The 24,456-nt window shown below is 42.1% G+C and overlaps 1 protein-coding gene across 1 annotated transcript in view; it reads right to left on the reverse strand.

Annotated features, from left to right (window-relative positions):
• Window positions 1–14,788: 14,788 nt before the first annotated feature.
• Window positions 14,789–24,456, reverse strand: part of PTN (pleiotrophin) — an 82,927-nt gene continuing 73,259 nt past the window's right edge. Inside the window, exon 5 of the mRNA XM_054187870.1 lies at window positions 14,789–21,798. Within this exon, the coding sequence (XP_054043845.1) occupies window positions 21,746–21,798 (53 nt within the window). The 3' untranslated portion in view covers window positions 14,789–21,745. The remainder of the gene's footprint in view (window positions 21,799–24,456) is intronic.

A 24,456-nucleotide genomic window follows, 5' to 3' on the forward strand; every position in this document is an offset into this window, starting at 1 on the left:
GACTATAACATATCTCAGATGACCACTAAACCATCTAGCCTAGGTACTGGCAGCAATCTAGCTATTATAAACTGAGTAAATTAAACACAATAAATTAATCCATGCAGGAGTGTATCTGAAAAGCTGCATAATTCTGTGGCCAGTCCATGAGATACCATGACTAAAAGTGCCTCAGATATCCATACGATATCTGCAAAGTACAAACTGAATACAACCATAGTTTACTGAGGAGCGCCATACACACACGTATTCGCTCCTTCCAATGGACCTTACACTGAAATGAAACAAATAGTCGGTACACTGTTAGAGATGAAGAGCTAAAAGCATTAAATCAGAAACAGAAGATATTCATCCCTCAGCAAGCTGTGTTTGTCTATAAAGCAAAATATAGATTTTGTGTCCTGAAAAATATATGGGACTAAACTCTGTGCTGAAGTGACTCTCATTTTTCTCTTCCCACCACTTCCTGCCATGTTTTGAATTTGTGGCTGACTTCACACTGGTGTGGGGATTGTAATTGCAATGTCTTAATTTTGTGACTTCCACTCATTTAAATCCTCGTTTGTCAAGTTGCATGCAACTTCGCCACGAAAAGGTCCTCAAGTCAGAAACGCGGCCCTTGTACGCTGCCACTCAAAGCAGCCAAAGAGCAGGACGACAGCAGCGTGAATGCAAAGCAATAGCAAAACAATAAGGACGAGCCCAGCCCTGTCAAACTGCCACGCTCAGCCAGGCTCCTGTTAACGGGGCTCTGAAAGGGCTGGCTGGAGCTGTGACTAGAAGGCAGTTCTGTCTCCTGATAAAGAAAGCAGGCATGCTATATTTCCTTGTAATCTGTGATGCTGGATTTCCCATCTTTCGCGATTCAATCAATTTTTTGTTGTAGAGAAGAGGGGGTGGAGAACAGGAGGGAAGAGCCCGGATAAAAACTCTTTCATTCTTCCCTTCTTTGGACAGTCTGGTTTGGTTTATTTTATCTTGACTGCAGGAAAGGATAAAATAGCCTGCCTTAGGACTTGTGTAAACATTATTAGCAGAAAAGGTTTTGTTTGCTCTTCCCTTAGTGATTGAAAGCTACAAGCTATTAACATCAGCTGTCATTTTTAAAAACACAGAGTATCAACATTTCAGATACAGCTGTACCTAACAGTTGTCACTGTTCAAAAAGCCAGGCACCAATGTCAGCCTGGCAAAAGAAGTGTGTAAGAGTCACACTAAGCAGCAAATAAAATACTGCTGAGGTAACAGCACCCACACCACCCTCTTTCTTCCCTCCTCTCAGTCAGTGGAATTCACAGCGTTGCTGTCAAAACACAGACTTCCTGGTTTTGTTACTTTTAAAGTATTTGCAAAATTCACTTCTTAATGACACACAGCCTTATAACAGAAAAGTCCTACAGTACTTGCTGACCCAAATACGCTCGGCTTCTGCAAGCCTGTTCTGTTCTCCCGGGCGTCATGAAGCGACGCCAGCATAAACCACCACAAAACTGGCCCACGCTGCAGCCTTCCACAGCTCTGCTGTCTTCCTCGTCCTTAACATGGCTCAGCGAGCGAGCTCTGACAGCGTTGGAGCCAGACGCTCTGCTGGTCCTGCACACGGAGCTCCTCTTCAAACCAAGTTCATTCGTGTACTTACGGCATCATGCGGCCTTCAGAGCTTGTCTGCTGCGACGGGAGCTGCCACCCCTTCTGCTCTGGCCCAGCTGGACCCAGGCTCATTTCTGTTCTCTCCCCAATAGCACTGAGTATCCTTTCCTCCCTAACAGATTCCCAATTCCTCTCCCTGCTGGGACCTCTGAGCTTCACTTTTAATTGCCGCTGTGTGCTCTTCCAGCAAGCGGGACACAGATCTGCTTGATGCCGCTCATGGTTGCTTGGCTGTGAATGACACCAGCTCTGTTTCTGCCCCCATGTCAAAATCACACGAACAGAGCTGGAAACAGAGATACAGCATTAGAATTAGAATAATCCCACTGATAGAGTATTTCTATCACTTTGATCCCAGAATATTTACTGTTTGACCAAAGCAGATTTTTCTGCAGTTGGTTTGTGCAGATGTAAACCTCTGCTCTGTTCGGGAATAGTTATTGCACAAATGCTTTTTGCTCAATAGCTATTCTTTCAATCACCCCCTGCTACCATGAGATAGAATAAAGAGAAGAAAATTCACAGCATGAGGGAACTGTGGTCAGACCATTCCTAAGGGAAGCTGGACTAATGACGAGGGCCTGCTCCAGTTTATGTTTTCTTTGCTACCCTTCAGAGAAAACTTCCAAATCAGAAAGTGTTTGCTGGATGGCTTTCATTGCCTTGCTGCCAGAGTAGTAACAGATTCTACCACCTCATTAGCTAATCTACTCCCAAATTAAATATGGACTGGATTCAACAGGCACATACGCAGGAAGGGGTAAAGTAGACGAGTGTAATGGAAGTGTAATTGGTTTTGATGTGATGTAATGTCAGTAAATGCTCCGCATTAATTAGCGTTCCAGGGCAATCTGTCTGGTCTCCTACCTAACTGCCCACAGAGGATGTTAGCTTACGGAGGCATATATACAGAGAAAGCTTTTTAGCTATTCCCTTGGTGTAAAGGTCAGAATCAAATGACATTGGGATAAGAAAAGGACACTGAATAAAACAAAATGCCTAGGATGGCAGTGTGCTTTCTTTACTTAGACTATAAGGTAAATTTGCCCTCACTTACCTAAGATTTTATAAGCACAATACAATGACTTGCAGTTATGTTTTTCACCTAACCTGTCTCAGTCCTCACTTGATTTTTCAGTAAAGATGTCAAGGAACAAGACTGTGTCAGAAGCAAAAATGGGTTGGGAGAAACCACGTTACCTGATGGCAAGTCCCACTGTGAATTCCTGGATGCCAGAAAAAATGCTGCCAGATCAGGGAGCACTGGAAGAGCCAAAAGCAAGCATGAAGGTGTCCCAGCCTTGATCAGTGACGCTGCAAAGCGCTGCACCATGTGCCAGAACCCCTTTGGAAAAAAAAATAAAGGTCTTGTGCCTGCACAACAGGCACAGCCTGGCTGGCACCAAGACATCTGCTCTAGTTCACCTAGCAGATGATTTTTTTTTAAGTCTGTTCCTTGTGTGGAGGAGATGATGGTTTTGCTGGGAGAGCTGGTAGCCCTTGGGCTCCTTGCTGGACGCCTGGGAAATCACAGCAGAGCGACTTGGTGTCAGTGTGTTTGCAGGAGGAGGCCATCTCAAACAGCAGAGATGGCTAAATGCTGAAAATGGATTTTCATGGCTGTGGTAGTGAGAGGGGATAAATTCATGGAGTGCATTCTGCCTTGAAAATTGCATGACAAAGTAAAGAATGGGAGTAATGAAAAACAAAAAATCAGTAATGGTGTATTCAAGGCAGAAACAGGTGGAGTCCAAATGATTTCACTATAAGCTAGTGATGTGCCTTTTGATCAAATTCACTTCCATGATAGGCAAGCTATATTTTTTCAGCAACGACTGAAGAGAAATGCTTCAAGTTATTACTAGTCCCACTGAACCACCTGGATTTTTCCACTTTCCTGGAAAGCTCATGTTCTCTTCAGCAGTATATTGACACAGTAGTAAAATTTTACTGTTTGCTCATGAGGTCACAGTACATGCCAGCCCCTGTCAGCAATGGCTGGTTTGCATTCAGAGTATGCGCCACCACTTTATAAAATCAGCACAAGTTCAAATTGCAACTGCAGTACGGGAAAAAAAAAAATTAGAAAAGCACATTCCCTAGGAAGAAAGTCAACTTTCCAGTTTCTATTTCAATTAAGTATACAGGGGTGTTCACCTGTTACTGAAACTTCCCAACTTACTAGAACTGAAATAAAGCATTTCATAACTGGTGAAAATGAGGGCATGATGGTTCCGTTCTGATTGTCAGGCTCCCAAGTAGCTCAGTGGAAATTTAGCCAAAAGCAAAAAGTCAGGGAGACTCAGAATAAACCGAAAACTCTTAGTGAATCCAGTGTAAAATGTCTTCCACAAATACTAATTCAGATTATAAATGGGTTCACTCCAAATGCACAGGTGCCCTTCTTCTGTTTGCTTTCTGGAAAGAATCCAGCGCTGTGGTTTGCTGGCAAAAAATAGCTCATTTATGTCAATTTTTGAATCTGAAAATGTTAGTATTCCTCCCATTGAGGCAATTCTAATAGTTTTGCAGATTGACTTAGGGACAGAGATGCAGCCCATGCCATACTTTGTGTGTCCAGCTAAAAAACAACCAATGCAGCACAAGATTTCACGTAGCAAATCCCTGCAGGAAGGTGCTTGCAATTAGCTTCCAATAATGAATCCCTCCCACGTAGAACAGCATGTAGGATCTGTTCAAGAGCAACAGGGAATCAAAAGAAAAAATTAAGTGAGAATTATTTGCTCATTTAAAAAATATTAGTGAATGTGGGATATGTATGACAGCTTAAGAACAGTAACATAGGGCTGATAAGTGACATCTCAGGCTTTACCCAAGCTTGTGGCAAGGCTCTCCCTCGTGCCCAGAGGAGAGGAGGGCAGAAGACATGAAAGGGTGGCTGCAGCCCTCACCTTCGTGCTCTGCAGCAGCAGGACACGCTGCCAGGCTCCCCAGGCACGTCTCTGGGTGCAGGACCCTCTGGGCTGTCTGCTCTCTTTGCTCTCCTTGAGCTCTATTTCACTGTGCTCACTGACACCAGACTGCTGTAGCAGGAAAACAGGAGGAAAGCTTGTTTAATAAAGGTTGTTTAATGAAGGCTGCAGTAAGGGACACAATGGGCTTATAGTTAAACGTCAGAAACATTACAGAAAACATGAAGACAGACAACCAGGTAAGAGCCGAAGTCCAGCTAGCTCTGTGTGCTGCCTCCACATGGCCAAAATACTTTGTGCTCTCTTCCCTTTCTCTTCTTTTGGTTATTGCTCCTCGACACCTTTGGCTATTTTTTGCCTTTTTATTTTTCATGGTGGGGCTGAGTACTTTCAGAGGTCAAGCATCAGCCCAGCCCTAAGAGCTGTCAATACAGACAGCGGCCAGTTGTACCAGGGGATAGAATAAGGTCAGGGCAAATAAAATAATCTCTCGACTCGCAATTCGCATCTACTGCCAATTCAACAGCTGCATCTTGAAGGCTTCCTAAATTACAGGTGGTAACTTTGCATTTATCAGTCCTGAATGGATTTTTCTTTCTTATGAATTTGTCCAATCACCCTTTGAACCTGTTTAAATTTTTAGCTAGCATAACAACCAGCCAGAAACACTTCCACAACTTATGCACGCACTAAGTTTTCAAGAGAGAACCCACAAAACGCACATATAGACTATGCAAAAATATATTCAGATATAGACTATGTGTCAAAATCTACGTATGTATATATGCCTTCTGTATATACATATTTATATGATTGTACATATACATATGTAACCAAGTTGGTCTTAGACCATTTCAGTATGTCTCATGCAGTGCAAGTCATAGCACGTTGGCCAGCTTGTAGGACAGAAGACCCAGATGTCCTATGGCTCTCTTACTCCTCAAACACTAGTCTCTGTCCTGAATAAACCCTCTTCTTGCTGTTCCCCGTCTCGCCGAGACTTTTATCTCCTGCTTCTATGTACACGAAAGCAGCGCTAATGATTCATGTTCCACTCCTCCATCGTGTTTTAGGTTTATCCCCTACAGGTACTCGACAGCTTCCGTGGTTGGAGCTACTGGGTTATGTCTCCAGTTGGCCTCCTGGTCTAGGTGGCAGCTGCATGTACCGGGCATTTTTGGAAACTAATAGCAGCATTCTACATTTTGTACATTAGGAAAAAAATACAGCCTGCATAAACATTACATAAAAGAGTTGTCTTCAGTGCATTCTCCACCTGTGCCAGATAGCAAACGGACTCTGCAGGACACCATTAACATAAACCGTTGATAAAGAAATAAAGTAGGCTGAAAACCTCATCAGTATTTCTCTTCACTATGCCACTTCATTTCTTTACAGCCCACTCTTGGAGAGAAATGGAGAGAAAAGCTGTGCCAAATGGTGCTTGTAAACATGATGCCTCTTGCAGAGTGCCCTGCCCCTGGGATGCTACAGTTTGGTAAAGGAATATCCAGGATTAGGGCAAACCCACACATTCCCCAGGGGGCCAAGAGTCATTATGGCAGAAGCTATCTGAAGCAGGGCTCTTCCATACCAGCTCTTTGGAAATGCAACTAGTGTTAGCTCTTCGTTCAGGGGCCATGTTTTCTCTCAGTTGCATGGAAAATGCAACTGAAAATTTTTTTTAATGCAGATTTCCTTCTAAAATTTTTCAACTTGCAAACAGCTAAAAAGGAGTATGGAAGGTTTTCATTTAAAGAAGTCACACAGGAAAAATCAAGGAGTAGAGAAAAGCCTTTAGCTTCGTCCCGTGACTGTTGAATATGTTTCATGGAGGAGGCTCTCCTGATGAGGTGAAGACTAGAAAGCAAGTAGTCTGAAGAGGCATAATGTGCTGTGACAGAGAGCAGAGTATCTGAGCAGAGGTCTCTCACCAAGGGACGGTGAGTTAAACTCCCTAAGCTCTTGGCATGGTATGAGCCTGGCATGCTTAAGTCTTGCTGGATGTTTACAGGGACAAATGATGCTAAGGAAGTGGATTTTATTTCAGCTTTTTGTTCCCAGCCAAAAGGTATCTGTAATCCATTCTCTTCCCCATTAAAGTCTCTTGATGCGGATCTGTTAACTGTTTTGAGCAGTAGTCTGTCTAATTTTATGAGTGCTGTTTTGCAAGCCTACCTGGCAGACTATGAAAACAAACTTCTCAGGAAAAGATGCTTTCTCTGGCAGGAGGCCAGGGCGTGCACTGCAAGCGCTAGATAAACGTAGGAAGAAACTGTATCCTGTCATCTCTACAATTTGCCAGGCAAAACCTCCTCGAAACTGCAGATGAGGCTTGCAAGTTTAGTTTTCTTTTGGCTCATTTTCTCTGTGTGCTTCACTGTGAATCTGTCACCTTTCTCATCCACCATTTATTCAGAATTTATCATTTTGTCCTTTCCTCGCATAATTCAAGATGGCTTTCTGGTGTAGATAGTCATTATTCCCTTCTGTCACTGAGGTGGAATTACTGCAAATAACCAACTACATCTACAAATTGCTCAACTCTGTTACCACAACACGGATGAGGTTCAATGCCTTTTTTTGCAAATAGAAAGCTCTGACTCAGTTTAGTACTTCCAAAATTACATGGTGAATTATAAAAATTCAGATTTTTACACACATTCTTTTTCCATGTATACATCTAAAGTGTGTCTCAGGTTCAAAGGCAGTGTTAACTTCTGTTGTACCCATTTGTTGTGGGAATTGTTGTGGGAATTTGTGTGCAGTGTCTTTTTCCTATCCCTTTTTCCATCTCCCACGCCCAAGAAAATCTGGACTGTCTGGTCCTGTCAAGAGATCCGTGGGACCTGGTGATTTCGTAGGTCAGAGGCAGGCCAGTTTTGCACTGCTTTCCAGGTGGAAGCCCCCCACTGAGAGAACAGTGACCCTATAAAGGAACTTCATTTGGTGTGTGCTAATCGTTAGGCCTGTAACCTCTGAGGAATGCAGCTCTGAAAGCCATGTTACTGTGGTGCTCCAGGTGCATTCTCTACACTTCGGATTGTGATGACAAAATTGCTTGAATAAATCAGTGTATGTAATTTGGTTTCCACTTTCCTGCTCACATGTGCACAAAGTAAGCTCTATGCCTACCACTCCTGCTATTGCCTTTAAGGATGCAGCATGTTCCTCTCGTTTTGTCTCAGTTCTCTCCTATCACAGTTTGAAGGCTTCAGCTATGCTCACTAACAAACTTCTTCCATCACTGATTGAGCCAGACCAATTTACACAAGCTGAAAATTAGGTGCTTTTTCCAAAACACATCACTGCGATGGAAGACATGTTTGCTTTATGATTTCCCATTTCCTTTTGGAAAAAAAAAAAAAACTCTCCGTCTCACCTCCCATGTTTTATATTTCAATGAGGCATTCGCCTGCAGAATCTCCATTTCACAGTTTCTGTAAAGTCTCACCTGATTTCACTCGGAAAAATCTCTCCACAGGTGAAAGTGCTGTATCAGAAAAGCAAAAGCTGCACCAGCAGATATTATAGGAGTGCGTGAGAATTAGTGATAACGGGACTAGTAATTCACACCGGAGAATCAAAACCTTTTTACCTTAGCCCATTCCAAAGAAAGCTGACTTTAAAGGCATGAAGAAAAATGAAGGACACGCTATCAGAAGGTTTGCCAAATGCACAGACTTCCCCACCTCTCCTAACAGGTTGCATCTCCTGGAAACCACTGCTTGAGGTGGCTTGCTTTTGTCCTAGTCAGCCCTGATCTCCACATCAAATACCGTATCGTGCTTAATCAACTAACTACAGAGCTTAAATTCGTACTATTGAAAATATTATCTCTGTTCAGCTTCTTAAACACCACATCTGAGAAGTCTCAAGCACTTCTGGCACAAGTTGACAAGGCTCCTGGCAGCCAAAAGGCCTGATTCTCTCCAGCTTAGTTGTCAGATATCAGCAAAGTAAAAGGTTGGAGATGTTTGTGATGGAAGGGGGAGTTTGGTACCTTCAGTTTCATCCGATCCATAAAAAACACAAGTCTGGTCTGATTTACAGGTTTTGGCTTAGACCCTCAAAGGTTTTTTTAGGGATATAATTAACGTCTTGCAATGTTCCAACAGGTGATTCAGAAAAAAAGAAATATGGTTACTACAATCCTCACATCATTAGTGGAAGAAGCTAGATATAGGAAACAGTAAACCCAGAAGTTTATCTGAGCTCCTCCCTGCTGGGAAGCTGCTGGCTGCTCAGGACTTTGTATTAAGGGTCCAGTTCATCTGGACTAGTTCCTTATTAAGGTCCCAGACCCTGAATTCCTGTTGGTTTGCTCTACACCTCCACAAGAGCCCAGACAGCAAGGAATACTGTTCTTGAGGACACAGGGAGAGTTAAGACTACCTGGACTAATCCTGGGTGCTTCAATGCACCTAGGGGATAGGGCCCTTAATTGAGCACATGCTTTAGCGCCAACAGCTGGAGGTTCAGTCCCTGGAGGCAGTAATTTTCACAGCCTGGCCTACTGTATCTGCTACAGAAAAGAATAGAAGATTAGGTTTATATTTGCCTAGATTGCTAAAACCATTCTTAAAAACTTATATTTAAAAGGAAGTTCAGCCTTTCTTCTCAGAGATGACATGATTTGGCTTTGAGGTGAAACCAGCACCAACTTGAAACGTGTTGGGAAGCGTACGGCAAATTCAGCACCCCTAACCCATGGCTTAACTCCGTTAAGACACTCTGTTCCCCGAGAGTGGCTGCCCCCCCTGGATCAACAGCACAGCCTGCCAGCCGCAGCCTCAGGCCCCCTTTCTTTGATGCACATACCTCCCACCTGGCACTGAAAGCACAGGTCTAAATATGCAGGTTTTGTCCTGGCGGAGGTTCCCGCCTGCCAGGCATTTGGCTTAGAGCTCTTGTCATTGCAGCCGCTGATATGGATGCAGGGGAAGGAGCGTCAGGCTGGCGAGAGCTCGCTTGTGCCAAACAGAGAGCATGCGAGGAACTGGGATGTGAATAAGAGGGGTCTGTGGGTACTATGATATTTTTTTTTAGGTTTACGTATCCCCTTTCAACTGAAGAATTTAGAGAGATTTTTTTGGCCAGATCAGCTTTTCACAGAGAAAAGTAGTTAAGATACCAGTTTTCTGTCGCTCAGGAGATGCTGAAAGCCTTGTGGGATGAAGTCCTAAATCTGTCAATGGGCAACGCTAGATAAGGAGTGGCCCTGCAGAGCTATTCCCAAACCATCCCCATTCTCGGCCCGCGGCCCCTTCCTGTGCTCGCTTGTTTCCAGGAATTACTGGCCTGCTGTTGAGAAATGCGGCTTCGCTCTGGTTCCCAGCATGGCCATGAAAGAAGCGGAGGCATCCGCATCCACATGCGCATTCATCCGGGGAGAGGAGCTTCCCCTCACACCTGCTGCGTGGCACAAAGGACCCAGAGCCCGGCGGGGGGCACGGCCCCTCCACCGGCCTCCCTCCCTCTCTTCTTCCCTCCCTCAGCTGAGGCAAACAAGTGAACAAAAGCAGGGACTTTCTCTCCCCTCGGCCTCAATACCGACATCAGGTCCAAGGAGGAGGCAGCGAGCTCTCCTCTTCCACCTCTTTCCGGTCCCGCTCGGAGCCGTGCTACGTGGGCATTCCTCCCTCCCCTCCGACAAGAAAGATTCGTGCTGGGACTTCAGTTCTGATCGCTCACAGCCACAATCTATGGCCTTTTCCTGTTTTTTGGCTCCTGTCATCAACGCTGTTAAGACCCCTTACTCTTAAAATTCCTAAGTATCTTTGAAGTGCTGGGTTTTATTGTTGCAGCTTGCTATCTTAACGGGAGGGCAAACTACCAGGCAAAACGCAGGTCAGCCTAATACACTTCATTTCCCTAAGCTCCCTCCATAGCCAGCAAAGGGAGAGGCCCTTCATGACATCTTTCAGATTTGCTAAATTAGCCCTCCACTCTGAATCACCTTCTGAATAGACCTGTCATGCTCCATTGACTACAGAGGGAGCCTAAGGACAACCTCCGGGATTAACCTTCCACCTCACGCACGGGGATGGTGGGTATTTAGCATTGACAAATTGCATAAAAGTTTCTGAATCAAAGGTGTCATCTGAGAGTGTATTACTAAACTACAATACAATGCACAATAATGGCTGTTAAATTTTGTTGTCATTGCTAGTAATAACAACAGCAAATAATGTCTATTTCTGCTTTTTAGTGTGTTTTTCATCTCCCTCAATGAAATCCATCTACTTCAAGGGACCTGTAGCATAAATGCTGCAAAATAGGAAGGTGGCTGCCTTTTCCGTTGTTTTTATTTCCTCTAAGAGCTTGTCATTCTGCCTTTATTGTACCACTTTATTGTGACCCTTACGTTAAGGTTGCAGAGCACTTACACTTTTGGGTACACATGGCACCGAAAGAAAATTTACTGCTCTTTTTCTTCCCATGCTGGTAGACAGAGCAGTGGCTTATTTAGGCAGTTTTCCTGATAACACAGCAAGTAGGTAGCGCTGACGATACACAGGCCCAGTTCAAATTCAGCTGCTTACAAAACCATCTTTATCAGAGAGAGCATATGTTTTGTCTTTGTGACACTCAGTTGTGCAGGCGGCTTGACGGACCCCTGTCATCAACAGAGGACAATAGCAAAGAGAACAAACGTTGTACTTCATTCCCAGCCAAGGATAAACGGAGACCTGGTCCTGCCACTCTGTGGGTTTTTGCACTGGGCAATGCCCTGTTGAAGACTATCTGCAGCACACAAAGCACAGCGCTCATGTAAATTGTTACAGGACTGTGATACTATAGATTTTAGGCTCTTTATACATTATATCATGAGTATCAAGACATTTCTCCAGACTGAAAACGGGCTACTTCATGTTCAGAATATATCCCAAATCAGGTCCTGAATTCAATATAAATCTTTTTTAGTATATCTTGTCAGAAGACAAGAGAAAAAATCTCTGTTTTTCCTTGCAGCCAGTTCCATCAACTGCACAGGTAATCCTATTTTTGGGATGGGGCCCTTCAGCACCTCAGTCTGGGCCCTTTTTTGTGTCTTTCTCTGGCACGTGTACCTAGTTTTTTGTTGTGTTGATCCTTACACTGGGGATTCTACTCCCACCTTCCAAAATCAGCTCTCCACCTCAACATTTCTTCCCAAAATTCCCAGCCCCAGAGAAGTTTGGAGACTATTTACAACAGTGACACATCCTTTACCAGGTAATCACTTACTCCCTGAGTTCTGGGTCAGCACTATGTGGCCTAAGCCTAAGTAGAGAGTGGAAGAAAGACAGAAAGAAAGAGAGCAAGGAAGAATGAAGAAGAAAAAGAAAAGGAGAAAGGCCAGTAGGGATAATATTGCCCTGTGTTACAGCTCTTTGGCCACTACCTCCACCATAAATGCATTGAGGAGAAAGTGGAAGTCAGTCCATACTTCCAGCTGGAGATTCCCTTTGCATCAAGCACATTCCCAGGCAGCCACTTTGTCCCACTGAGGCCCACTGTGCTCCCTGAAGTGACACCAACCGCATTTGACTGAGGTTGAGTACCCAAGTCCCATGTGCATCTCTAGTGCTATGTAATGAATAATAGAAAGACAAGAATTAATGTAATAAAAAATGCTAACATTTTTCAGACAGGAAAAAAATATAATAATTTGAGTGCAGAACTCTTTCATTATGAACAGCAGGTTTTTGAAGTTGTATATCAGGGTAAAAAAAACAAAACAACAGACCATATTTCAAAATGCAATAGTACACAAGTTAATCATTGTCGTAGAAAGCTCTTTTCCTTTCCTCCATCCCCAGCATATTACATTTTTCTTTTACTCTGCCTCTAGAACCTCCAGTAACAAACACTTAGCAACTGCTAAATAGCTAACAATTAACGGAAAACGTTTATCATTACATTTATTTATTTATTTGTTTATTTTTAAAGAAGGATTCTTTCTTGTGTTCTGCTCTTGAGAAGCTTTATCCTTAACACGACAAAAAATAGTTACTGACCTTTTCAGATCCAAGCTCTCATCTTTTGCTGCTGGGGTAGAAATGGGGGGATGCAGCAAATTAAAGGGTCTACAGTGTAACTAAGGAAGCAGAGGCTGAATAAATACAAATAAAAAATATTCTTCGCCAATGGACATAATAGTTTCAATGGAGACTGCGTAGCAATCGAGCCTTCTATAACTCAAGGTACCTGAGTGGGATAGAGATATTTTTCTGTAAAAGACACGCTGAGTGTGTGTACGTATATTTATATTTAATGTCAAATCTCATTTTACCACAAGCCATGTGTAATGGTCTTTCTTAAGAAATGGTCTCAGTAAACAGTGAAGATTTTATAACAGACTTGTGTTTTTCTGTAAGATTACAGGGTTTTTTTATTCCATTTGGGTTTCTCTAGAGACGATTAGTATGAGCTAAGTAAAATAAAACGAGAGAGGATCTCTCTGTAGGTGACTTCCCACATCACCGTAAAAGATGACAACGGACAAAGAGCTGTATTATTACTTTGTGGGAATGCTTCATCTTGAACATGAACAATTGGTTGTGCAAATTCTCTGTTCTCAGTGAAAATCAGGTGTTGCTCTGCCATCTACAAGGCAAGCGATGAAGTGAGTGTGTCTCTGTGCGTGTGCATGTTCAACTATCATCCACTGGAGCATTAATTACCATCCTACCCTGTGCAAGGCCAGAGGGATAATGAAGTACAAACAGGTTTTTAACTTCAGCATAGGTTGAGCTCTGGGGTCTTAGAGTTCTCAAAATGGCCTTTGCACCGCTAGTGGTTACTTTTGCGTGAATATCTTGTCCCACTCACCACTGGCAGTCCTCCTTGCATCCGTAGACGCACTTAATGAACCACCACTCCCAGAATTTTGGAGCACAAAGTGGTAGGAGAATGTGGGTCTCTTCTGCACGAAGTCCTCTCCATTCATATACTCCATATATAACAAAAGGAGGCTACGTAAAGACAGAGACGACCTTCTAAGACCCTATTCCATGAAGGCAACCCACCAGAAAAAAGCTGATCTTTGCCAGGCCTTGCTTAGTCAGCATCTGGGAACAGAGGTGAGGGCAGGAGAAATTGGAGACCTCTGTGCCCTGCATGATGGAGCTTTGTGAAGCTAAGCATGACTTGAGACAATCCTCAAGCGGCTCAGGCTCCCTGACGAGATCAGATATCTCCCATGGAAGAACAAGAGCATCTTAAAACTCATTACTCAGTAACGTAAAAATGTAACTAACTGCTAAGTAGCATATTAAAAAGGAATTAATTTTTTTTTCTTTTTGTAATTAAACAATAGTAAGTACTTGGTCTCCTTTTCAATGACAGGATTTAGGTTGTTGAGTCCATTAGTGGTTTGAAGAATGCTCTGTCACTTTTCATACCTTATAATGCTTTACTTTCTTCCAAACAATTTCAGAAGTCTGTATAAATCTCATAGTCTTGTAAACAGTGTGAAGCATCTCCCTCTTTTGGCAGTGAGTGATGGAATAGCTTGTATGTAATTAATTATTCTAACATTTTAACTAATAGTTGGACACAGAAACAAAGTCAAGAAAAGCAGTCGGAAAAGAAAGCAGACTTAGGTAAAAAAGATGATGAAAGAACAAAAAGAAAGGAGAAGAAATTAACATACAATGAGCGTTACCTGAATTTATGCATAATACTATTTAGTCCATTCATATAATTTAACTTCTTTGCTCTATTCTTGTTGCTTAATCATCTCTCACCAAACACACACACACTTATTGAAGTCACTGTTAAAGTAAAACAGCTGAGCATGACAGGGCTGGGAATAAGGTTTTCCCACTGCCTAGCTGATTGAGTAATTAAAAAAAAAAAATCAAACTCCTCATCTGTGTCAAAACCCATCATTGTGTCAATATTATACAGGTTGAAATAACGGTATACTAAACCAAGCTGCTTTACAGAACCGGTAAGTGTCAGGAATTTGGGACTGACAGACTTCACTACACACAAACCAAAGAGCTGTTTTCTGCTAGAATCATTTTCTGGCATATTTCTTTCTACAGTCTAAAACCTCTTCTGAATTTACAAAGAAAAGTGTTTCTGTGACAAGCAACACCCACAGCTGATGGGAAATTGGTACAATAAAGAAAGACCACTAAGAATACTTGGAATTAATTTAAGAAATTTCAGAAGTCACCTACAGTTTCCGCAACCAAATGAGAACTCCACTCTTCTGTGTATTAGTTTATTTAATTCTTTATCGCCACTAAGAGCAAGTAAATTATGTTGATACAATTGGTAAACATATACATTCGCTAGAGCCCCCCACAATCCCACAGAGCTAAGGGAAACATTAAGGGATGTTACAGGATTAATGCTTTCATTCTACAATACGGATATATGGCTTTCATACAAGTTTAAAAAAATCGAAAAGATAACACACTGCTAGCTTACAAAATCAATATACAAACTGAAAAAAAAAAAGGAAAAGGAACAGGAAAAAGAGAGTAACCCATGAGAAGATATCATATAGCACTGGTTTAATAGATATATACAGAATTAGAAATCCATTGAATGTGATATTCAGGTTTTAATTTGTTATTTTGACTTTCATTCTTTCTTTCCGTTTAACGTCCAAACTACAAGTATCAAGATGATTTCTGTTTTGTTTTTTCCATCTTTTTTTTCCTGTTTTCCTCACTTTTTATTGGCAGAGAAAAAGCCTTTTTCTGCCTGGGTTTATATGTTCACACCTACCGGAAGCCGTTCATCCACCTTGCAGTTTTGAACAAAGCCCTTCCATGTACTTGGTGTGACAGAAGAGAACATCACTCTGATACTAAGTCCTATTGGCCATTTCATTGGCATGTGTTTTGCATTTTCCTTGGACACAGCTATCCTTAAATGATATGCTGGCGAGTGGCAAGAAACCTAGCTCGTCATCCTATATACTACTCTTGTACCCTCATGTAAATAACAACGCAGGACAAAAAGCTCTTTCACTTCTACTTTAGCTTGAAAACATGGCAGCACTAGTCATGAGACACATTTTGAGCTAAGGACGCACTTTTTAATAGAGTTTTGCTTCCCCATATATGGGGAGTTATGTATGCACATATATTTAGAGAGCTGCTGTGCCTGATGCTGGCATCCTCATTAGGTGGTTTCTTGCCCCAAGCTGCAGCAGTACTAGCCTGTCTCTACTTCAGCTGCCCTCAGCAACCACAACACACTCTGGATTATCAGAGCCATTTCCTTCAGCTGTGAAAATCTAGATGAACTACATAATGATAATATGGGAAGTGTAATGAATGACCTAATGAGAAAAGTTAAATTATCTTTTGTTGCCAGGTAGATTAGGGTGAGGGAATTCAAACAGGGTAATTAATTGAATGAAATTGGCTATGGGTAAGACAGCACTGCAGATGCCATCCATTTCCCTAGCTTTACATCACAGAATTCAGGGCTAGAGCTTTTGTGCAGTCTTTAACTTTGAATGACCTTCTGAAATGGGAATACTTGGGAGCCTCTCTTTTATCTCATCAGTAAATTCATACATCAGACACATGCTTTTAGTTTTGTTGTGGGTTTTGTTTGTTATTGTGCTTTTTCTAAGAAAGGAATAAGAACTGTAGGTACAGTTTTCTCATAGGCAACTCCATGATTCTATGATAACTCCCTCAAAGCTGAGCAAGTCAAAGGCTAAGAGATACCTACTGAGTTTTTAGCCATCTGGGATGCCAAGACACTCCACATTTAAATGGCAAACTGCAAAAAGGCAAAAGGATTGCTCAGCCCCTCCAATGAGATAATGATAGCTGAATATAGTTGAATTCCCATGTTTTCCTTGAAATATCTCATTTCTGCTCAGGTCAGAGTGATGAGGCCACAAGGCAGACTGCCATTTTTGAAGAATAGCAGAGAGGGAACATAAGGAAAACAATTAGGCTTCAACATCATTTAGTTTTGGTCCAAAAGCACACGAAGTTTTCTGCTGCTATGAACAAGACTATCTAGACCTTCTTCAAATGCAAACACCCATGGGGTGGAAGAGGCTCTCTCCTTGCTCCGCTTTGCTCAGGCAAGTCTTCCACTATCCCTGAAGCTCTGTGCACCATGCCTCTTCCCTTTAATTTGGTGGTAAAAGAGGACACAGTGGGAAAGGATGCAGTTTCTTGCCACTGTTTATCTAGCTAAGGTGTTTTTCTGTTTGAGGGCAGACACTCTTTCATCACTGTCTCTAAGTTTCAATCAAATGTGATGCATTTCTGTCCCCTAGGAAGCCTTGCCCAGGCTGAGCTATGAAAAAAAGCCTTGCCTTTAGCAGCAAGCCACCTTCCCGCTGAATCCAAGGAATCTCTTTGCTCATTCTCATATTTCCTTGTTCATTGTCATCTTCTGATTAACAAGTTGCTACTATGTCTTTTAATCTTAGAAGGACACAATGAGAGGTACTTGATGGTAGGGACTTGCTGGGGCTCTTTTGCAACAGTCCAGCACGAAATGGAGAATACAGAGAGAATCTTCAAGCATGAGGAAGTTTGGCTGCGAGGCCGAGTGCCTCAGCAGAATTGACAGAAAACCTACAAATACTACCACAATTAGGGATGAGTGGGGGAAGGCAGACAACAGGTATAATCTGTCCCCGCAAAGGAGAGAACACAAAAGTTCACAGAAGATGCTGTCCTAAAGAGTTTAAAGAGACCAAATATGAGGTACCTACCCCCACTAACATACTGCTTCCCCTTCCTATAAGAATTTGGGAGATGTGAAAGACTACTGTGTCATGTCAAAATGGTGTACCTCACCAGTATTTTGCTTTAGAAAAGTGGCAGGTTTGCATTGTTAATATTGTTGCAGTTCCTAGACTGAAGGAAAGTCAGGTTGGCTTTTGTCCCATCCTCACCATCGACTTTAAACTAAGGGAACTCAGATAAAGTTCATCATATGTTAAGGGATTCCATTAAACAAACAGGAATGCTATACAATATTTATCTTCAGATGCTCCCTGCTAGCAGCATGGTTAGTTTCAGGGGTTTTATAGGCCTGTTTCTATAAACAGTCTCCATAAGTATTCACTTCCCCTTGGTTCCTCATAATGCTCTGGTTTTTCACTTGAATTGTCCATTGCTACATACCAAGTGGTGAAGGATATACACCAAAGTTAAAGAAATACGTTACATTTTCTCCTATAAACATCATCATAACTTGCACTCCTAAACCAGAAAAAAAAGACATACTAGCGTCTCCTTTTGACATTGCCTCCTGTTGGACACGTTCTATTGAGGTTGGAGCAGGACTTTTCTTCTCTGTAACATTCTACATTTCCTTAGTTTTCATTAAGGCACAAATCAAGCAAAGCATAAAAACAGATGTGCCAACCAGTAATCCTGCCTTCCTTACTCAAGGAGCACACAAAACAAGTTTGTATAAAATGCTCCTGACTTCATATCTGTCACTTCTTGACAAAGTCTCCAACACTGTCGGTTGATATGTTTTATAATTATTATTAATTTCTCATAATTTTTCACCTTTGAAAAACAGTACAGTTCAGAATGTCATTATGAAATTAGATGATGAGAATCAGTAGGTTACAACTTAGTATCTACCTGCATGTACAACAAATGTTTTCCCTTCTTGGAGCCTTGCCCTATAGTTCTGCTGCACTTAATAGTCTGTTAAATATGCCAGGCTGACAAGCCATGATTCTCTTTCAATATGGACACTTCTGTCAGAAGACATGTCAAAGTCAGAAAATGCCCCAATCCACAAATACTGTTTTAAATCAAGATACAGACAGGCCTAATTGCTTAGAAGCATGGCTCAGCCTACTTGGAAGAAGGGAAGGGAGCTATACCCCAATTCCCCTAAGTTTAAACTTGCTTCTGGATGCAGATTCATCCTTAGCTGATGTTCAGCAACTCACTCATCTCTTTTCTAAGAGATTTGAGCGCTCAGAAAAAGCTGTCACTGGGGGGATTTCTATCATCTCCCCATAGTGTATTATAGATGTAGCAAAAGAAAATGGAAACCAGTTCTTGAGAGGGACATTCATGAAACAAGATTCAGTCGGTTAAACTAGCTAAGGAACACATCTATGCTAAGTCATTTTCCATTGTAACAGGATAGCACCAAGAGGGTAAAACACATATTTCATCTGAAGTAGCCACCCCCACAGCACTATCAGACAAGCTTGACCTCCCAAAGGAAGGAGGGTAAAAGGTCAGGAAGCAAATAAGGAGAAATTTCAGAATGACTCAAGTGGAAACTGAGCAAGATAGGGTGGGAAGAGGTTTTCTTCAGTTACTTGCCTCTTGCTTTCTTGATAATGTCACTAGTGAAGCAATTGCTCCTGTGAGGTACCAGGTACCTCCTCTCAGAGACGACCCGACTGACCTATTCTATTCAGTCTTCCTATGTGTTCTGACATGAATTAGTTTTATCATCTCCTTCACAACCAGAGTTTCCATAGAATGTTTTCTGCTGGTTTCTTGGAAATTTTCTTCGTTCTTTATAAACTATGAGATACACCTCCAAATACTGTCAACAATAAGATGCCAATACAGACCCAAACATATATGGCTAAGTAGTACAGAGGAAGTGTTCTCCTATTTCACACCCTTTGCTACCAGGACTGTTGCACTTTCTTCTGGTCCTAACATGGTATTTTTTTGTTTGTTTCTTTGTTTCCTGTAAACTCTCTCCATGGAGGCCCTACACCACCATAGGAACTTGACTGGCCTCCTTCAAAAACTATAAGGAATGTTCCTTTAACAAGCCAGATGGGCAGTAAATTATAAGGGCCATAAGGCGTCAGAGGAAACACAGGGGAATTATTTTCTTCTTACTCACAGAGGTGGAAATCAGAAGTCACATCTAAAGTTTGCTAAAGGATAGTCAAACTGTTGGTCTCAGCATCATTCCCAACCCCTGCCAGCTCCCTATGAAACATGGACTAAATTAACCAGTGTAAGACAATGGTGCAACAGTGTTTGCACTCAAAGCTGAACCACTTCAAGTGAACTGATGCAGCATTTAGACAGACAAACCTTTGGTGAGTGAAAAAGCTTCTTTCTCCCTTTGCTATCAGTCAGACCTACCAATCCATTAGTTTAAGTCTGAGGCACAAGCACAGGTAGACCCGATTAGACCATGAACACACCAAATAGCACCCAGAACCACCCAAATATGAGCCTTTATGATTTTGGATTTGGTCATTGCACATCCACCACATGTTGGGGACATTTTTAGCTATACCACCGGCTCAGGTATGTCTAACAGCATAGTCAAAATACCAAGGACATCAACACAGACTGCAAAACACACCCAAGAAGTCTGGAAAATAATTGTGTGGCTAGTCTACCTTGAGCTACATGCAGCCTTGGCTAGCTGGCTTCAAAAGGGTTTGGGAACGACTACAGAAGGACTTGTCTCACTGTGAGTTCAGATCAGCCATACCCTCCATGTGAGAAAAAAGAGGGTAAGCTCTGCAACTGTTACAATATTTTTTGCATAGAAAATGGGAGTGATGTTAGTCTGGAAAAAGACACTCTGCTTGTCTACAAGCTAATCCCAAGAGAGCAATGTGATTTACTCAGATGAACACACCCCGCTGCAGCTTTGCTGAAGTCAGTGGGTACCCGCAACAGTACAAGGGAGACTATTCCTCTTGAGCAGCAGGCAGGCCTGCAGCCTACACAAATGGCAAAGCTTATTTCTTGTTGTCGAATTTCAAGTTTTAGAATTTAAAAGCGATGATTTTGAAATTAATTTGGGCACTGAAATCCCTTATGTTTCCTCTAAGAAGTCTGGTCTGCCAGCTGTTTAGTTTGTTAAACAACCCTTTATCTGGGGACAGACCACCCCTTTGTCACATCTTTTTTCTACATTGTGACTTTTCTCAGGACTTGTTATCATTTAGAATAGGTAAAATTGAACAAACTGAAAAACAGCTGGTTATACATATTTTTTCCCCTGCAGGCTATTTAAAAAAAGATTAAAAATCACAGAACTATTTTTATTTTGATTGAGCTTTACCAAGGTCTTTCCGCTTATATAAAAATGGAAGAAAGCAAAAGGTACTGGTTTTATATTTCCCTACTGCTTTACTAACAGAGAAACAAAAATTAATTTCATTCCTATTGGTTTCAACTCCCACAAATTGTCCCTTTTTTGGTCAAAAACATGAACTATCTCAGGCAATTTCCAAACAGATTTCTTCTGTTACTTCCCACCAGACATACTATTTTTCAACCAGCTGTCATTAAAATCAACAGGAAGATTCCCAATGATACAGAAGGGAGTTGGATCAGGCTGAATCACAACAATTTCAGCTAGATTTTTCTGAAAAGGATATTCTCCCTTCTGGCAAAATAAACAAATAGAAGAAAGCATTTTTCATCTTTTATAGGTAAAACAGAGGGTACTACCATCCACCAGCACTGATATGCTAAAAAATGAAAATTTTTGCTATCACTCCACTTGGAAAAATCATTGCTAGAAAATTGTGAAAAATTAGGACTCTTCTATGTCCAACTTTTGAAAGATCTCAGAATTTTTCCTGGCAACATACAAAATATGGCCAAGGATAAGAATGCTACTGGTTTTTACCTGGAGACAGTGGCATTTTGGAATGAACATTCACCACACATCCAAAAAAACTCTATCCCTGTAAATACGCAACAAAATGCCCTCATCCTTTCCTTAAACAAATAATTTCATACAGTTATCCAGATGTACTAAGAACTGAAGAAACAAGTCTGGCTTTTTTTTTAAATATAAGATTCCAATCTTAAATATAATTGCATCCAGGGCACCACTGGCTTCAGCAGAGCTCCACACAGGTTCAGGTTCTGCTTGCATGGAGTAATTACCAGATTGAGACCTATGGCAAGACTTGAGAAAAAAATATTTTAAAAACCTCTACATTGTTCAATATACAATAGACGTAATTTTCTAAATGAGTTTGGAGTCCTTTATTACAGGCCTCTAAAAATTGTTGTTAGGGTTATACATTAAAAATACTAAAGTAATAAAAAAAGGAATTTTTTTTTCTGTGTTTGCTTGTTTCCTTCTATGGTACCATTAAGCTATAAATAATTTTAGGATAAAATGCCTAGATATAAATGAAACTGTTAACTGATCGTGTTTGCTGATGTCCCTTTCTCACATTGCCCAAGTTGGCTCCATTAATCCAGCATCTTCTCTTGTTTCTTGCCTTCCTTTTTCTTCTTCTTGGACTCTGTGAAGATAACAATAACCATAAAAAAATCAGCATCTAGCAGTCATTGCAAGAAATTTCATTCAATACCCCTGAAAATTCCCCTTGTTTTCTCTATGCACATAAGAACTACTTTTGTTTCCTCATTCTGACCAAGGAAAGGCAAAACAGAAGGAAAAGAAGAAAAAAAAGGAACAGCCGAGGCGCTAGGGAAGATGGAAAGGGGGTGCATGTCTAGTTCAGAACCCTTCCTATCTGAGCGGCTGACCCTGTTTGGCATGCAAAGCATTGTCTCAGGAACTTGCTTCGAAAATAAGAAAACAGCAGGCAGCTCCTGGAGAAACCGGGTCATGGCTCAGTGGAGAGCTGGAAGAAAGCTTTGCACACACTACCCACACACAAACCCCTCCCTTGCTTCCTTTCTATTTCATTGTTAGACTTTGGCTTTCTCTGAATGTGAGAGCAACTCCAGAGCGTGGTGAGAAAGCGCACTTGTTTCTTTAGCTTCTCCATTGCCAACCCTTTCCCCTTTGTCTGGGACAAACACCTATGCACACTTGAGAGGCAACTGAAGTTTGGCCTGGAGTCGTTAGAGCACGGTTTGTCCAGCCAGCTGGTACTGATAGGACAGGGAAGGGACGAGGGCGCATCTGCTTCCCTGATTCATTTGGGGTAAATAAAGGAATGACGTCAAGGTACAAGTGAAAGTTTATGTATGTATTATACTACCATCTGCGGGAACTTTCACTGTGCTATAGGGTAGTGGGGTGTTCTACAGGTAAAGGAAATTCACAGAGGGACCTAAAAAATGAATACGAATTGAGAGAATTGGGTACTCTTGTATCACATGTCACCTTGTAATGGGGGGAACAACAGCTCTCACTGTGAACGTGAATATATCCCTGTGGATACCACCACAAAACACAGCACAACAGGTACTACAGAGAGACAGAAACTGAGTTTCTGTGAATTTTCCCTCTGTGTCACTGAACCTCCTGGATTCTGTATTGACTGCACTCTCTCTCGTGCTCTCTCTTCCCCCCCAGCACCACTTTCTCTGAAAGAAACAGCAGTATTTTATCAATCAGACTAGCACCTGACTGTAAAATCAATTTAGACCCTGCACAAGCAGAAAGGCACTCTGCAGAGTTCAACTAAATTTACTAAAAGCAACGAGACATAGGAATGCAGGCTGGCCATTAACAGGACTCTAGGAAGAGTATGTGCAGTTCACGGTAGGGGTGAAGTCACCACCAGGAGAAGCTTTTTGGTCTGGAGTCATGCGATCACATCAGGTCCCCATCCTCAATGACTACCTGCCTTGCACTCGACTTGAGGTACCAGATAACCCACTGTTTATTCATTTGCACTCGGACCCAGTGGGTTTATATCTGCTCCTGTTAGCAAACGCTCAGTCCTCCCTGTTGTCTACCTTGTGATACTCTGCGTATCACCCGAACTGCCAAACCCATCTACCTACAAAGACAAGTGATTCTGCTCCATGCCTCAGCAGAGTAAAGCCCTCGTGTGTGGGACGTAATTCCTCTCACATTATAGGTACTCACACCACCACAGCTTAATCTTTCAGACAGGTAAGCTGTATTGATGCAAAGCCCATTTGCTCTGTGAAATGACATGCGCCCCCAGAGTTGTGGCAATATAAAAAGAGAAAAAAAGAAAACTGCTCAAATATTTCCCAGTCCTTAGGCTCTTTTAAAAATCCAACCACAGACACCAACACCCAAGTACTGACCCATGAAACTGTTGCTGTTCATACTCTCATGCTCAAGTCTGCTCACAGCTACACTCTGCCTGTTGACTACCAGTCAGGCTACAGACTAGAGTATGTTCATGGCTAACAAAGTATAAAGTTCCTTTAAGATTTACTTTGTTCATGTTTTCTCATTGCTCAGACCTCCTCTTTGCATCTATGTTATTCAGGCTTTTATTGTCCTCATCTCTGTTCACCCTACACTATTATTTCAACTTCTATGACGTGCTATCAGGTCGGCTCACACAGCCACACTGGGATCCGTGTCACCCTCATCACTTGGTCTGCCAACACTTTCCTTTCGAGAGTAACCAGGCTTGACTGAAAGGGTCACCATGCCAGCACTGACACCACGCTCAGAAGCCCCGACCAGTTGAGAGTGCAAAGCCAGTTACCTGAAAGCTCAGCAGTCCCGTGCGCCAGCGCCAGCTGTAGCCATCTACCAGTTAAGTGAGGAAAAGATCCCCCAGATACACTGTCAACAACAATCCCATTCAGATTCCTATTCCATACATGAAAATTATCAAAAATCAATTCATTTTAGCACACGTTGGATGCAAGACCTTGAGTTCAGTCATTTCCTACCAGGTCTCTCTATGTGGTCCCAGCCTGCCACCAGAAATTATAGCAACCTGTCAAGCAGGGCCCACTGAAACAGCCTTTACCGTGCAGTGGAGGGAACGGATGAGGGTAGCTGTTTGCCTACCGCTCCAAATGCGCTTTGTGTGTTTGTGCCCCAGACAAACTGTCCTTCCACCTCTGGCGTGGCTCAACACACAGCCACACCAAGGAAAGTAGCATATACCTTCTCCACTCTGGACTGGGCTTCCTTCACCTCAAGGAAATACCTATCTTTACCACCCCTGTGCATCCTTGCAGCAAAACAAAAGTACCAGAAAAGCAAGCTA

Source organism: Rissa tridactyla, chromosome 1 (assembly GCF_028500815.1).
Source record: "Rissa tridactyla isolate bRisTri1 chromosome 1, bRisTri1.patW.cur.20221130, whole genome shotgun sequence".
NCBI lineage: Eukaryota > Metazoa > Chordata > Aves > Charadriiformes > Laridae > Rissa > Rissa tridactyla.